At 42.2% G+C, this 17,128-nt stretch overlaps 1 protein-coding gene across 12 annotated transcripts in view; it reads left to right on the top strand.

Moving 5' to 3' along the window:
- Positions 1–17,128, top strand: part of TENM2 (teneurin transmembrane protein 2) — a 1,160,613-nt gene that overhangs the window by 905,858 nt on the left and 237,627 nt on the right. For all 12 annotated transcript variants that reach the window (XM_070517111.1, XM_044777697.2, XM_070517110.1 and 9 more), the window contains one exon: positions 6,040–6,278. In XM_070517111.1, coding sequence (XP_070373212.1) covers positions 6,040–6,278 — 239 coding nt within the window. The remainder of the gene's footprint in view (positions 1–6,039; positions 6,279–17,128) is intronic.

Here is a 17,128-nt window from a genome sequence, read left to right as displayed (position 1 = left end):
TCCTTTCCGAGGCACAAGTGGCCAATTTTGAGAGCAATTGAGTTGTGCTTGAAAAATGTCAAGTGCGTTTGGAAACTCCACATTTTTGCTGACGTCTGGAGTCCTGCGCTGAGCTACTTCCACGGCCGACCGCTGGGAAGAAGTTCAGTTGGGGCATCATAAATGATTCGGCGGCGCATACTGAGCAGGCCCCCGAGGGGGAAAAGCTGTCTTGATAGCCAGTTCAGGGAAAAATCAGGAGAAGTCCCCTAAGCCTTCTTGGTCCTCCCAGTGACCAGCTGGCCAGACCATTGCTTTGTGGTCTCGCTTCATTTTCTTTATCTTTTTTCCTGCCACATGTGACTGCAATCTTTGGGTGAATCAGAGCTTGCGTTTTTTCGTTTTGTTATTATGAAAATTTTCAGACATACAGAAAAGCTGGAAGAATAGTATGACGTAAGAATAACCACCTAGTTTCAACAATTGCTATCATTTCACCACATTTGCCTTATCTATCTGCAGAGAGAGAGATCTTTTTGCTGAATCATTTGAAAGTTAAGTGTAGATTTCATGATGCCTCACCCCTAAAGACATCAGTATTCGAACCTTACATTTTAAAAAATATATCTACTGACCATCTAGCATGGTCTCTTTAAGTTAGACACATTTGAAGTTGCAAAAATGGTTAGGGTAGAGTTTCTTAAACTGTAACATACGTTAGAACCACCTAGGGAGCTTGTTAACAGCTCCACTCCCAAACCCGAGGCCTGGGTTTGGATGGAGCTCAGGAATTTGGACTTTTCTAGCAGAACACTCAAGTGATCCTAAAGCAGTTTTATGGGACACAGTCTGAAGATCACTTCTTTAGAATCCTTCTTTTTGTGTTTGTAGGCTGAATTTAATCTTCTAAAGATTTGTAGCACCAGGGTGTAACTGTACTGTGTGAGAAACAGGAGTCTACGTATCTTTGGTACCTTGGTTTAATAATTTTAAGTACCAGAAACTAGAAAGGAGGGACGTGATAACTAAGTGAGTTTCATTTAGCAATGATCATCAGATGCCACAATATCAATGAGTGGTCTGAGAGATCGATGCTGCAAAAGTTAATGCAGTGATAAAAGCTATATGGGTTGTTTTTTTCCGTGGAGGGATCTGGCCTTGTACGTCGAAATATAGACACTGGCCTGTGTGTACATATGCGAACTTGTAACTCTGGAAAGCAGAAGTCAACGTGGCAGAAGAAATTTCAATTTAAAAATTAAAAGTGTTCACAGTATTGTCCTTTTAGCATTCATTATTTTGGCCTTGGAAAGGTTGTAGGTCATTCATTTAACAAAGATTTGTTGAGCGTCCACTGTGTGCCAGGCTCTATTCTAGATTTTAGGATATAGCATTGAACAAGTCAGACAAAATACTGATTATTTGGGGGCTGATTATTTTAAACTTCATAGAAATTCAATTCTATTGATGACAATACACAATACATAATACATAAATTTATATATAATGAAGAAAAATAAAGCATTATAACAGGATGGAGAATGGCAGAGAAAAAAAGCGAGGGGGCCAGGGAAGACCTTTCTGAGGAAGTGATGCTGGAGCAGAGTGATAAATGATGTCACAAAACAAGCTATGCAGATATTTCCAGGCAGAGGGAACAGCAAGTGCAAAGGCCCTGACACAGGAATGTGTAGGATGTGATGTGATGAGGAACAGCAAAAGGACAATGTAACTGATGGGAGGATAAAGTGGTAGAAGATGCAGTTGGAGAGGTGGCCGAGGGCAGATCATGGAATGCATTATAGACCACAGGAAGGACTTCTGAATTTATTCTGTGTTATTGAAAGGCTTTATTTATTTGTTTGTTTGGGGGGAGGTTGTTTGTTTATTTGGTCCTATGTCACCCCACGTGACATATGACATATGACATAATCTGACTTCCTTTTTAGAAGGAACTGTGGAAAAGAGATTGGATTGTCAAGAGGACAATTTTAGGATCTCATGAAGCAATTCCATACACAAGAAATAATAACTATATCCTTCTATTCTTATAAATGAGTGCATTAAAAAATAACGTTGAAGCCAATTCAAACTACATCTTCATCTTGTGATTTCTCTCAGGTTGCTAAAACATTCTTGTTTCTAATTTACTAATTCTATCCACAGCTATGACTGATGTTCAACACTGATGTTTAGGCTCTAGAGATACCAAGAGTGGTATCTACCAGTATCAAGTGTCAAGGACTTCACAATTTGATCTGCAGTAGGTACATTAATTATTAAGATGACTAGTATGTTAATATCTATATTATGCCAAGAGTATAAATAAATTCTTGACTACAAGAAGTGATGGGGGTGAGGGCACATTAGAATAGTTTCTCAGGTAGGCGGTTGAAAGGTGAGTAGGAGTTGGCTGGGGTGGGGGTGGGCTGGGTGGGGGAGCTCAGGAAAAGCTATTTCAGAGAGCACTGCACATCATGTCCAAGGGCACAGCAGCACAAACGGGCTGGGAAGGAAAGATGCATCTTTTGGTGTAGATTTTAGTGGGAGCTGGAGCACAAGATCGGAGATGAGGAGTAAAAAGTTGGGTAGTGGTCGTAAAGAGACAGGTCCCTTTTTAGAGATGGAGATTTAGGTTTCTGCTTTGGGGCACTGGAGCATCCGCAGGGATTTCTAAGCCAGGGCATGATGGCATGTGTGGTTTGAGAAGAAAAGTGGTGGGGGGGCTGGAGAGGAGGGTTGGTAGGAGAGGTTTTCAGAAATAAAACTCATGGGATTCTTTAACCCATTGTGTGGGAGGAGGTGAGGGAAAGGGAGGAAGTGAAAATGACTGTAGTTTATTGGGCAACTGGGAATAACAGGAGTTCAGGAGGAGTGTGTTTGGGGAGGGGTAGGAAAAGAGCCTGTGCTGGATTGTAACTTGCTTGATAGAGAGATGAAATGTAGAGGAAGAGATGCCCAATACTCAACTGGAATGTGGGTCTGGACCTTAGGGAAGCAGCTGGGCTGGAATGGAGCTCCTCAGTCGTATCCGTGATGGCTGAAGCCATGGGAATGGGTGAGATCTCTGTGGGAGTGAGAACGAGTGTTCATATATTTTTAAATACTCATTAAATTACTCATTAACGATGACTTACAGTGTCTTTCCTTTGATTTTCTACTTTCACTACCCACTCCTAGAAAAGTGTTCAAGAAATAAAATTGAAGTCGTTCTAAATCAAATCCCAGAGTTTTTCCATCAGCCTGGCTTTCTGGTGTGCATATGTTCGAGCTTAATTATAAGGCCGTGGACTATTATTTAGTGATTTGGAGAACTCTTCAGGTGTTTGTTCGACATTTGTCAAGCTTTAAATTAAAACTCATGTTTCAGGCTCCTTCTGTTGCTCTGAAGAATTGATAATAAAAGTTACTCATAATGTATTGAGAGCGCTTATGTGAGACACACCCTTGGTTAAGTGCCTTTTCTGCATGATCTTATGTGATCCTCACCGCAGCCTGTGCTGTGATCCGAGGCACCTGTGCTATTATTACCCATTTTACAGATGAGGACATGGAGGCCCTCAAGAGCAGCATTAGGTAACTTACATGAGCGTACTTGTCCAGGAATGGCACTGCCAGGACTCCAACCAGGTGTATCTTGCTTCAAAAGCCTGCTCTAAACACTCTGCCTACTGCCTCCTCTTCCAAGACTCTTTTAGTCTGGAGCATTAAAAGAAAGCTGTTGGACAAGCAATATAAAGCCTTATTTATGGAATCAAACCTCCTGGCTTTATTCAGATCATTGAACATATTTATCCTACAAATAAAGTTTAAATATCAGTTGTTGATTTTAATGTTAGCTAGGTTAAATAATTCACTAATCAGATACTCATTTTCTGACATGATTATCAGTCATATCAAGATCATTTGATCCTTGTCAAGGATTAATGCTTTCAAGGTTTTATCTGGAAGCAGCCAAGACACAAATATTTGTAATGACAGTGACCTTGCCTCGGAATCCCACTGGGAAAGCCCACTAACCTCACATGCAGGGGCAGCGCGGTGTAGTAGGTCCAGTTAGAGCTTCTGGAGGCAGGCAGCCTGAAGTCTGATCCCAGCAACCCAACTTGCTAACTCTGAGCTTCAGCTTTGTCACGTGCAAAACTGTGATAATAATAGTGCCCACTTCATAGAGTTGATGTGAGCTTTAGTGGCAAGTAAAACATTTAACATTCTAACGGCCACATAGTATGTGGTCCCAAAATATAGTTGCACCTACTGAAGACTTGAAGAGAGAAGAAACACCTGTGTAATATTTTGGAATCTTCGAATTGAAGCTGAGTAAAATCACAGAACAATGAAGGAACTCCACTCAGTCATTCAAGTCTCCCCTGCATGCTGAATTTGAGATAGGTGCTTGGAACATAAAGATGAACAAGGTATAAAATAAGACACAGTCGCCAGCCTCCAGCTGCTCAGACTCCAGATTCTTCTTAACCCATGCTTTGAAGTCCACTGTATATTTCTTGGAGGACAAGACATCATTTTCCTTTTTTTTCTTTTTTTAAAGCTTCAGTACATGGTTGTGTATCCTAGTTGTTAGTTTTAGTTCTCTATATGAGCCACTGTCACAGTATGACAACTGACAGGTGGGTGGTGTGGTTCCACGACCAGGAAACAAACCCAGGCCATGGTGGTGAGAGAGCAGAATCTTAACCACTAAACCACCAGGGCTGGCTCAAGACATCATTCTAAACAAAGTATGGCAAGTCACACTTGAAGTCTTATAAACAGCACACATATGAGAGAGAAAATTGGGCTGGCCTGGTGGCACAGAGGTTAGGTTCACACATTCTGCTTCGGTGGCCCGAGGTTCACCGGTTCGGATCCCAAGTGTGGACCTATGCACTGCTTGTCAAGCCATGCTGTGGCAGACGTCCCACATATAAAGTAGAGGAAGATGGGCATGGATGTTAGCTCAGGGCCAGTCTTCCTCAGCAAGAAAAAAAAGAGGAGGATTGGTGGCAGATGTTAGCCCAGGGCTAATCTTCCTCAAAAAAAGAGAGAGAGGGGGGCTGGCCCCGTGGCCGAGTGGTTGGGTTCACGCGCTCCGCTGCAGGCCGCCCAGTGTTTCGTTGGTTCGAGTCCTGGGTGCAGACATGGCACTGCTCACCAGGCCACGCTGAGGCAGCATCCCACATGCCACAGCTGGAGGGACCCACAGCGAAGAATATACATCTGTGTACTGGGGTGCTTTGGGGAGAAAAAGGAAAAAAATAAAATCTTTAAAAAAAAAAGAGAGAGAGAGGAAATCTATTGTCATAGAACTGATGGTCCCTGAAGTGTCCTTGGTGTGACAGTCTCCTGATCCCTGAGGAAGGGTTGTGTTAGGTGTCAATAGTAGACTCCGTTGCCCTGTTGTCACATCATAGCTGCAGTGACCAAGGGCACCTTGTTCAATTGGCAAGCAAAGACGTTTCCAAAGAAAGAACTATGATCACATTACCTAGAGAGGTGGTCTCAGAACAGGAAGCAGGATGGAGAGGGGAGCACAGCCCAGGAACAAGGCTCAAGAGAGACAGTTTAGGCTAACACTTAAGAGCACAGACTTTAGCGGAAGACAGAGCTAAGATTTAAAGCCTCTCACAGTTGTTTGACTTCACCAAGCCTGATTTCTCATGTATTAAATGGGGATATAATATTTAGTTTGTAAGTAGCTGTGATGGTATATTTCAAGTGCCTTTAAATAGTCGGTTCTAATACATGATATTGTCTGGCAGCAGCAGCAGACACCATCTCCCACTGACAAACAGTAACTCAGTTTCCGTATTTGCTTTGAATACTGTGCAGCATCGTCATGGAAGATAAAATCTAGAAGTATATGTGAAAGCATAAAATGATGCAAGTTTATGCAATTAATTTATGTCCTCATCAAATGTACTGTTCACCCCTTTGTCCATGACGAGGCAGGGCAGTTAACTAGGACTATATCAAGCAGAATGAAAGAAAACCATCTAAAGCAGCTGTGCATTCCTCATTGGCCGCCCATGTTGATCCTGACTGTTTCCCTTTTCCTGGCAGGCACTTTCTCTTTAAGACCTCCTCGGGAAGCACACCCCTGTTCAGCAGCTCTTCTCCGGGATACCCTTTGACCTCAGGAACCGTTTACACACCACCGCCCCGCCTGCTCCCCCGGAATACCTTCTCCAGGAAGGCCTTCAAGCTGAAGAAGCCCTCCAAATACTGCAGCTGGAAATGCGCCGCCCTGTCTGCCATTGCCGCGGCCCTCCTCTTGGCTATTCTGTTGGCGTATTTCATAGGTAAGTCGGGGCAGCCTGCTCCCGACCCAGGCTGTGAGAAGGTGGGGGAGAGGTCATGGTCTTCTGAATGTAGAAGCCCTCTTTTGTCTGTACAATTTGCTTGTTGGCTCCTGAAAGACATAAAAATGAGTGATGGATGGGAGTGATTTTTCCCTCCTGAAATCCACTTAAATCTGATGAGTTTCTCCTTCATGATTCTAAATGACATTTATCTGATGTGAAATTAAGCATCCTTACTGTATTCTTTCTTGGAGAGACGCTGAAAATTGTCATTCCTGCAAACCCATCCCTCACTCCCAAAGTAGCCTTCTAGTCTCCTCCATCATTGGATTTTAACCCAGGTCTGTGCACTGAAATTCATGCAACACTGGTTAACTTCAGCCAGAAATTGAATAGAAGAACAGTGATCAGCATGCCTGGGCACATCTTGATTCAAAGGAAAGCTAAAGTAGCTAGCTTATTTTCAGAGCTGGGGAACAGAAACAGGATTGAGAGACCAGAGCACCCAACAAGGTCTTTGCACAGAATCAAGACCCCCAGACACAGTGGATCTTGTCCACATCCCCTCCTTTGCCTCTGTTCCTTAAGCCTTAACTCAAATCTTACCAAGTGTTATGAATCAGAATCAGGTTCACCTCCCACACCAGCTGTGCTTCTGGGAACTCAGAGTATGACTTAGGGTAGCAGATTGATGAAGCTGCTGGGGTATCTTTCTTCCCATGCCAAGAATGTTGATGTGCATCCATGGGGTGTAGCCATGTAACTGTGGAAACCCTCAGATGCCAAGAGCTCAGGGGCAAGATGCCACATGCATATGAGCATCCTGGGCTGAACACAAAGCCTGCTCGCAGCTCCTGGCCCCAGCGAAGAGCCCCAGTGCCGCTGCTCTGTCAACTGAACTTGCCAATGGCAGATCTCCTGGCCCAGGCACAGGCCACGGTGACGTTTGTTAAAGTTTATTTGTAACACTTGATGGTTCTGGCTTGGTTTCAGGGCAGCTATGACAGGCCTCCCTAGTTTGGCTGTGCCGTGTTGCAAAGCAAACCTATAAAACACCAGCAAAAAGATGCCGACTCCAAAACAGGTCTCAACACTTATGTTGAAACCCCTCCCATTGAAGAGAAAAAAAAAGGCAACCCTGATCATCCTGGCTTTGCCCCTTCTCCTAACAAAAGCCCTGCTTTCTCCCTCAGAAATGGGGGCTTGCACGCTTCCTTCATCCTCAGGCAGCCAGCATGGTGCCTGCCAGAGAAGGAACTGGCCCAGGACTTCCCAGACCATTCTATCCAAGCTTGCCTGATGGCAAGGGAGGGTGACTCCAGACACCTGGGGCCTTGCCCAGGGCAGACTTTTACAAGCTAAAAGTTGATGAGAAGTTTCCACTCTCTCCCGTAATGTCACTATGCTCATCTTAATAAGGAAAAAGAAATTTTTACATTCCTTACCAGTTGCATCTCTCATGGAATGCCCTCTGAAAGTGAGAAAATTGACACTCCAGGGAAAGGCACCATGTTTATCTGGGGCTTTGCAAAAAACCTTTGTCCTCTTAACCCCAGCTCTACATGGGGACTGAGGCCTGAGACCCACGCACCCCTAATTCAAAGTCATGTCAGTTTCTCACTTACCTCTTGATGAAGGATGGAGTAATGGACTGACTTGAGGGAGGGGGAGGGCATCTGTTGCACCTCAATCACTCGAGTAGAATCTTCTCTGTCATTAAACGTAGTTTTGTGTGCTTCCCCAGGTAGATGTTCGAGGAAGGGAGGGACTGGGTGGAAGCAAATTGAATTGCCTTCAGGGTCTTTGCATGATTTGGCTTTGTGTCAGAAACTTCAGAAAGGGCCCATGAGCTCACTTCTCAGGCTTAATGTTCTGCTGGGCTGGTGGGCACCATGGGGAGCCCAGATACAGAATTGAGGCACTGCCAGCCTTTGCCGATACGGTCCCCCGTGTACCTCCTATTTCACTTGCAGGGGAGAGAGAGATGGCTACTGCCTGATTTATTGAGCTTGCTAGTTAAAAAATAATAGCTTTCTGTAAGGTGATCATATAAATGGGAAACCGTATAGTGAGAGTTTAATGTTTTAATCGGGTGTGTAACTTGTAAATGATGGATTAGGAAACATATTTATCCTCAGTCTGGAGGCTACTGGAAGCTGGACCTGAGCATCTTAAGATGGTTTATTAGATTATAATCCATCATTTCCTATTATGTATGCTTTAGGTAAGATTATGCATTGACCCTGGAGTATTGAAGAATAGTTTATGACTCTAAATGAGTGATGTAACGGGCCAATTTACCCCGCAATAATGGCAGCAAGTGGGGAGCTATAGGGCTTCTCTCCAGAGGTGATGACAGGTCTGCAAGCAGGATGAGGGGTCAAGATCTTGAGTACTTATCTTGACCCCAGTGATCCCTTTCTCTTTAGCCTTGACAAAGTTGTTTTCCTTCTGTGTCTTGGTTTCCTAAGTAAAACATGGGGGCTTGATGGTTATTTATGTGCAGAAACTCCAAAGTGTGGTGAGGATTAATTAATGCGTATAAATCACTTAGAAGATGAAAAGCAGTATATTATTAATTACAGAGCTGCAGGGGCATAAACAGTGCATTGCAAACAGGGAGAAAAGTGCTTTCGGGAGAGAGTGATTGTACCTATCTAGAAAAAAAGCCATCAGGGAAGGACAGAAGGGCAACAGAAAAATGGAAGGCCTCCTGTTAAGGAGACCAGGGCTTTTAAGACCTGAGCCCATCCTGGTTCACACATGACTCCTTGTTCCATTGGAACATCACAGGTTCTGAAATGGAAGCATCAGCCCCAGGACACTTATGGACAGGCACTGGGTTCAGGCCATACCAGGAACCCTTTAACAAATAGGTCAAATTATCTTCCTTGCATGTTCAAACTCATTTCCAGAAGTGAACAATTTGGAATAGCTCAGCGCCATGACAGTTTCTTCCATAAATCCAGCATGTGGGTGGGTGTAAAAGTAAAATAATGTCAGCTCTTATACAAATTGGAAGACATGAGCCTTTACCAACTCAGGAAAGGTTCCCCAAGTTCCTACTCACACAGCTGGGGTCAGAGATCTTTTATGATATATCGTCCCATCAGATTCTTCCGATGCCAAATTCCCCCAGTGTAGGAAACATCCTGGAATAAAAGATTCTGAAAAGCTGCATGAACCACGAGGGGAGCATTTCGTGCATCACTCAGCCCCTGGCCCAAATGGTTCCTAGGGAATACTGATTTAGGAGAATCTGGCTGTAAAATGCAAGAGAGCTTCCCTCTCACGAAGCTGTCTTTTTATACTTGGGCAGTTCAAGCACTTTCATTGCCTGCAACACCAGAAATCCCTCTAGATCCCTAAGTTTCTGAATCGTGTAACCAGTATAGAGTTTCTCACCTGCTTTATGCCAATTGTACTGTGTTTTTATCCTCATAGTATACATAACAATAACTGGTTAGAACCTTCTATTTGGCTAGAACTGTAAGCTTTTCCACTTAAAGCACTTTTATATTATTACTAAATTTGAATTATATCTCCAGCCCCCAACATACACTCTGGCCGAAGATGAAATTGGCATATTACAATCATTTGACAAGGCTTGATGCTGAGGCCCAGTGAGTCTAAAGTCATGTGGCTAATTAGGTGCAAGGCTGAGACTAGGCCCTTGGTCTCCTGACGTCTAGTCTAACCTCTTTCCCTGACTACTCTCTCCTGAACATTACAGTTAGCCATATTTTCCAAATATGACATGAAACCTGAAATTACGTAGTATCAATTCACCTGATCTAATTCTTTCCTCATTAGCAAGAGAGAGTAATTGGTTCCTCTCCTCGTTGAATCATCTTCTAACACAGTGGACAGAAACCGTATCTTCTTGTCAGCCTCCTACTCTGTCCTTGTATTTCTGCTTTCCCAAATATCTCCTGTTACAGAGGTCAGCAAACTTTTTCTGTAAAGAGCCAGAGAGTCAATACTTTGGGTTTTCCAGGTCACGCACTATCTGTCACAACTACTCACCTGTGCCCTTGTGATGTGAAAGCAGCCGTAGACATATGTAAACAAATGGGCATGACTGTGTTCCAAGAGACTTTAATTATGGACGCTAAAATGTGAATTTGATGTTCTTTTCAAGTTTCATGAAATACTATTCTTTTGATTTTTTTTCAGTCATTTAAAATGTAAAACTATTCCTTAGCTCATGTGCTGTTAAGAACACACAAACGAAAAAATATGTGGCCAACTGGATTTGGCCTGCCTGCCACAGTTTGCCAATCCCTATTTGATCACATTATTGTTCTTTTGCTAAGAATACCTTTTCAGAGTATCTCCACCTTTACCAAAAAAAAAAAAAAAAAAAATTGCTTTCAAGCTGGCTGAGTCCAACCATATGTCCACTGTAAATGGAGCAGGTGGTGGCCACTTTCTGATACTGCAATCCCATTTCATGATGAATAATTACATCTGACTTTCTAACCCAAACCAAAAAGTAGGAAAAGCAAGCCACTTTTCTCTTTAATTAAAAACTTTCTATACGATAAAAATTCCCATCCTAAAGTGTAGCTATTCACTAGACTGCTTGAAACAGTAGTCCAACTCATGGATGGAATGGAATTGCCTAGCAATTTGGCTGCATCCTCACTTGTCCTCAATCTTCAGTTACCCCAGGTTCCTCTGCAAAACCATTGTCTGTTTTTAAAGATTATTCAGTGCCAGATTCCTTCTTTGTTGAGGTTTTCCAACAAGTTGTAACAGTGCTGGGTCATTGAATGACATCCTTGCTTTCTTGTCCTAGGTTAACGTGAGACAGATCTAGTTTCCTTAAAAAGGACCAAAGTTCTTGCTGGGCTATCCCATGTCAGGGAAGAAAGATGCTTGTGATGTATGACTTTGTTGTTTCAATACAAATAATCCTACAGATTCTAAGATGAGAGTCACCAGAGTGGTTCAGCGTGACACAGGACTCAGACTACGGCCCCTGAGTTAAAAGCAATACGTCCCATCCGCTGAGTTTCTGTCAAAAACTCTTCATGTGGTTGGGAAGGGAAGGGGAGCAGAGAGAAAGATAAGAACATTTATGTCATCCTAAATTAGTTTTTAGCTCTTCAGATCTCTGCCAAACTAAAATACATATATATATTAGAAAGTCACCTTGTCTTTTTTCACTACAGTAATTCCTGCCAGATATGAAATACTATGTTTTAAGTAAGCTGCTCAACACTCTGTCTTCTGCCACTCTCACTTTGATCTGGGAAGAACGCGGGCCATCAACATGTCAGGATGTTAAAAGTGTGGTAATTTGGGGTGCTTTCAGTTTCTTTTGAAAACAATGAGAGATTATTTTCTATGGAAACTAAAAGCCTACAATGTGTTTAAAGTTGCTACACTTGAAAATTGATATGTTGAGACTCATACTGATGAATCCTGCATTTTCAACTGCTATTCTGTGTATTCCCATCTCACTGAACAGAGCAGGTTTGGGGAAAACATAAAGACAATGACAGAAAATGATGAGAACAGTACACTTTCCTGGCATACTTCATGAGGACATAGACTAGGAAAAATGTTGACCGGCTCAGCCAAACTCAGTGCTCTTTGACTATCAGGGGAGATGCTAAACGACACCCTCTGTATGAGCTCCAAATTATGTATTTACCTCCCATTACCTAAAGGGCAAAATGCTAATGATTAAATCTGAAGAGTCCGGCAAATAACATTTCCAGCCAACTCTCTGGCCCCAGATGGTCAAACCTCGTATTTGGTCACTCAAGAAAAGAGAACTGCCCACAAGTAAGTCAGGGGACCCAGTTATGTTATCTGTTCTGATGTTAGTAGCAGACTTTTTATCTAATAGATATGCTAATGTGCTCTTAACCGGATAATAAAGTCCTGTCAGGGCTTACACACTGGTGAATCTTTGGCAGTGGGACTGCTATTTCATAATCGTATGCCTGATTTCAGAGGGTCTGTCAATTTACGGAAAGTAAATTAAGTCGTTAGCTAGGTCTCCATCACCTGGCAGCCATGCGGCAAGATCTGTATCTCATGTTTGACAATCAGAAAAGATGAGTGCCTCTGCTGAGGTGAGGTGTCTGGGCTCTCCTCCCCAAGTCACCCGCCAGAAGGCAAGCTAGGCTGCCAGTGCAAGGCTCTCCCGCCCTCCGAGGCAAACTCGGTGGATGAGAGTGAGGAAGCAACTTTTGGTCCTGACTTTGTAGGGCATCTTAATACAAAAACGAGGAATGAGTAGATGCTGCCACCCCAAGGACCACGACGAGCAAGCAGGGTACTGGTGTCTTCTACCAGGCCAGGACTTTGCGCCTCCACGAAGTAGGTGTTGGGGAATGAATATGGAGTGTTCACCACCTGTCTATCCCTGAATCACCATTCAGGCCTCTGTCCTGGACTTTCTCTGTAACAGTTATCTGTCTAGCAGTCATCAGTCCAAACGCAGTAATGGGACACCGTGACATTATTGTCTCCCTCTCCTCACGCTGTTTATTTGACCGGATCGCTTATGGTGGTCACCAAGCCCACAGATCCTTCTGCTTCCACAGGACTCCCCCATTTCCTAAGTCTTTCATTTGTTCATTTATTTGTACTTGTTTCACAATTTAGGATTCTGGGAAAAACTTCAAAGATACTGTAAATAAGTATTTTTTTTATTGCTGTTGAGGAAGATTCACCTTGAGCTAAGATCTGTTGCCAATCTTCCTCTTTTCACTTGAGGAAGATTTGCCCTCAGCTAGCATCTGTGCCAGTCTTCCTCTATTTTGTATGTGGATCACTGCCACAGCATGGCCACTGACAAGTGGTGTAGATCTGCAGCCAGAACCCACCCTGGGCTGCCGGAGCAGAGCATGCCGAACTTAGCCACTAGGTCACGGGGCTGGCCCAAATAAGTGTTATTTTTATTCTACATTTTACCTATAACACAATTGCAGGTAATTGGAAAAGAAGCAGCTTGATGTAATGGAAAGCTCATACTTGGGCTTTGGTGTCAGAGAGGCCCGGGTTCAAATTCTGATGTATATATTTAAAAGCCATGTGACTATGGGCTTGCTATTTAATCTCCCTGCAGCTAAGCTTCCTTATCCAAAAAAATGGGGAAAATTCCTACCTTGTAAAGATGCTTCACATATCCATCGAAATGATACATGCATACAACTTTTCTTCAAATCTGATATGTCATCTTATATGAGAAGTGTCATTATTGTACATGTCCCCAAAGGGAGAAAGGATTATCCATTAAAATATGACATGATTTCTTAGCATTTATAATTTTATTTTGTCTTTTTGGAAAGAAGTAGACACAGACCACCTGGGTTGATGTACAACCATGGGAATAGATGGGTCCACAGTCACACTGGCAGACCAGTGTGCTGCCTTGCCAGCCTCGACTGTAAGAAGACATCAATTCTAAAGTGCATTCTGATTTCAGAGATGGGAAAAAAAATCTGAGTCTCAAAATCAGTGAAATATTGTGGTACCCGATACCACACCTAAATGGAGTTATTGTGATTTTGTATCGGCTACCGGACTCCTAGGCCAGGTCCAGTGAGAAGCATAAACCAGGTTCTTGGGTTATTGAATTCCCACAACAGCGCCTAGCACTTCATAAGCAATCAGTAAAAATCTGTTGAATTAACGAGTGCTGATTAGGGTTAGGGCTGAGTTGGACCATTTGTGGAAGGCATCATCAAGTACCCAGAATCCCTGATTCACTTGTTCCCCCATGTAAAGGGGAGTTTCTGGTTCCCTGATGTTGTAATTACCTCTGTTCCCAAATTGCATTTCCCAGTTAGAAAGCATTTAGGCAAAGCAACAGTTAAGGGGTCCGTGTGAGCACCACGTTTCAGCCCTCCAGCAGGAATCTGGGATTCCCTGAAATCGAGAGAGCTAGCTGAGTGAAGCTGGGAAGCGTGTGTGTCTGGCATACAGCCACCATTTGGCACTCACATTACAAAAGTGTAGCAGAATTCAGTTGGAGTTCAAGGTGAAGAAGCAAATAATGGCATAAATCTCAAAGTCTGTTGGCTGCTTCTCTGGAAATGAGGATGTGCTAAGAAATGGAAGCAATTGCGACAAGGCAGCAAGTGGAGAAAGGAACTATTATATGGTGAATTAGGCCTGTGTACACAAGCTGTACAGGATCTTTTGTGCTCTGTAATGCCCTGCTTAGCTGTGTAGCCTCGTATGACAAAAACTTGACCCAAAAGCAAACTTCTAAAACATTCGTGTTTCTCTTAAGGTCACCGTAAACCAGACTTCTTGTGTCCCTCATTAGAAATTCCTTTCTAGAAAATTCATATTTTGGTTGTTAGGAATAGACACCCAGAATTTTTGCCTGAGCCCTTTTCTCATCAAATAAATCATTTATTAAATTGACATCTCATAATAAGATCCTCTGCATTAGGAGAGCAAATGGTCCATAAACTATATTAACATATTTACTATGACCATAAAAAAAAAGAGGATAATGCATGTTCCACTGATTTCATTTTTTCTATTATCTACTTCTAGCCTTAAATAAATACATAAATATCAGAACATTTCAGAAAATATAACAGTACTAAGCTACCTGTTGATAAGAAAAGAGTTTTGCTGAAGAAAATACTGTCCTCCCTTCTTGGAAAGAGAAAGCAATTTATAAGATACGTAATACGCATCGTCTTTCAAAGGCTTTTATCTCCCTAAAAACCAAAGCTATGGATGAAAAGGGAGGATCAGCTTTGCCTCCGATCTTTGCGTTTTATTCATCATGACTTTCTTCGCAGCTGTTAGGGGAGGCCCTTCCCTTGGGATGGGTTTTCAGAGGAGTTAGGTCATTTGTGGGAAGATTCATGCAGACACGTTGGGCACTCCCCTCGGGACTCTGATCTTTATAAAAGAAAAGGCATATTGCCTTGCTTTTGCCTTTGCGGTCATGATGCAATTCTATCAGTTTGCTTACTTATATTACACCATGAGCATTTTAGAGGCACATTAATGAAGCTTAGATAAGGCTTGCTTATATTCCACAGGGAAAGGTAAGTGGCAGCATGTCAAATGCATTCTGTTCTTCAGGCCGTGATAAACAAGATGACATCATTCAAGGAAGCTCAGGGTGCCCTGAATTAGGTGCATTTTAGAAACTGGTTTTAAGGCTACTTTAGGCCCCAAATTTTACAAACATAGACTTCTAGGGCTTCAGCTAAATTAGAGCACGTGTGTTTAAACTTTCTTTTAACAAGAAGGTTTGTAGACTTCCTGAATCTTGAGAGCATTGTGGGTTAAAGACTCTTTTTCCCATGAAAAAAATATTCTCGGAACTTTGTGCATTAATGTTATGTGTTATTAAATGTATATTAATTAATTTAAAATTTATTTTAATTTTATGTTTTTCTATTCAGCAAGAAATTTTATTTAAGCAAGTGATTGGCTGATCGCATTGTATGCTGGAATCTACTAGCCAGTCTTGGAATCTAGGACATTTTCACTTGAAACTTTTTTCCTAGACCTAAGATCTAATAAGCAACCCCATAAAATAGCACAGTTAATAGGACAGCTTAGACAGCCTGGGTAAGTTATGTTTTGTATAAACACCTCGTGCAATGATGTTAATCGGGCATATATATGGTGATAGAAGGCATCTGAGTTTCATTTTTCTTCAACCCATCAGAGAACAGAAGCTTTTATACCAAGAAGCTTTTTTTCACTCATTGGTATGAATCAATGGTCAGCAATCCTATTTTTTTCTCTAGAAACGTGGGGTGGTCTATCTAAGAAATCGAGATTTGTGTCTATTTTTATCAGCCTGTTTTTTTCAAATGAAAGCATTATCTCCTCCTGAATTGACTTTAAAAACCATAAAGCTTCTAAAAAAAGAAGCTGGTCTGCGATTAGCTTACATTTCTTGGGACCACAGCACTGAAAAGTGAAGAGCAAAGAAAGAAAAATAATAAGAAGAGTGGGATGAAATTAAGACAAGAAGCAAGAAAAGGCATAAGAAGCTGGGAATAGAGTAATTAGAAACGTTAACTAGTAACACAAACTATGAAATGCCATTCATCGAGCAGGGTAAAACAGGGAACAAATGAGAAGACACAAGCATGGGGGGAAATGACACCCAGTATACCAAGTTACACATAACCTTCTGCACAATTTCTTGAACCAGTAAGTCCAACCAAGGTAAGGAGATGAAAAGCAATCCTTGAGAATTGCTTGGAGGTGCTATTTTACCACCTCATCTTAACATCATTAGACTTCTGATTCCCTCATGAACTACTTAGAGAAATAACAGTGGACAGCTCAACATTTATCCAAATAAACCAGAAAGCTATCATGATAAAGGAAATGGAATTTGTAGATGCAACAGGCTCTTGCCTAATAGGTGAGAGTAATGTGTCTAATGTTGAACGTCAATCTATATTTCAAATACAGAGTATGAAGGAGGGGGGCCTCTAAAAATAGCTCTTCCTACAAAATAATTTCTCACTATGGTTGGTTTGTCTTCTGTTGTGTCTAATTGATATCCATGTAATTCTGCTACGATCTTTGCTACTGAAGGTCATGTAAGAGATGGAAAGAATGAATGTGGGTGTTGGCTCCCAGGAGAGAATTGAAATTTAGGGGTTAGAAACCACCTTTGTCTTCAGATGTGTTGCCTCTGGAATGACCCTTGAAGCCAGGGAGCAAGTATCTTTGTTTTTGAATCAAGTGAGGGCATTCTTGAAAGTTTTCTTTTCAATCTTGATCAAAAATCGACATGAGAGAAGAGAATTATTTTATACCAGATCCTTTCTCTTCTTTATTTTGTCTATCTTCATGGTATAAAGGAAGGTCTGAGATTACTGTACAAGTTT

Source organism: Equus asinus, chromosome 9, assembly GCF_041296235.1.
Source record: "Equus asinus isolate D_3611 breed Donkey chromosome 9, EquAss-T2T_v2, whole genome shotgun sequence".
Taxonomy (NCBI): Eukaryota; Metazoa; Chordata; class Mammalia; order Perissodactyla; family Equidae; genus Equus; species Equus asinus.
The sequence above is the reverse complement of the archived record's forward strand: the minus strand, read 5'-3'. Positions and strand labels throughout refer to the sequence as shown.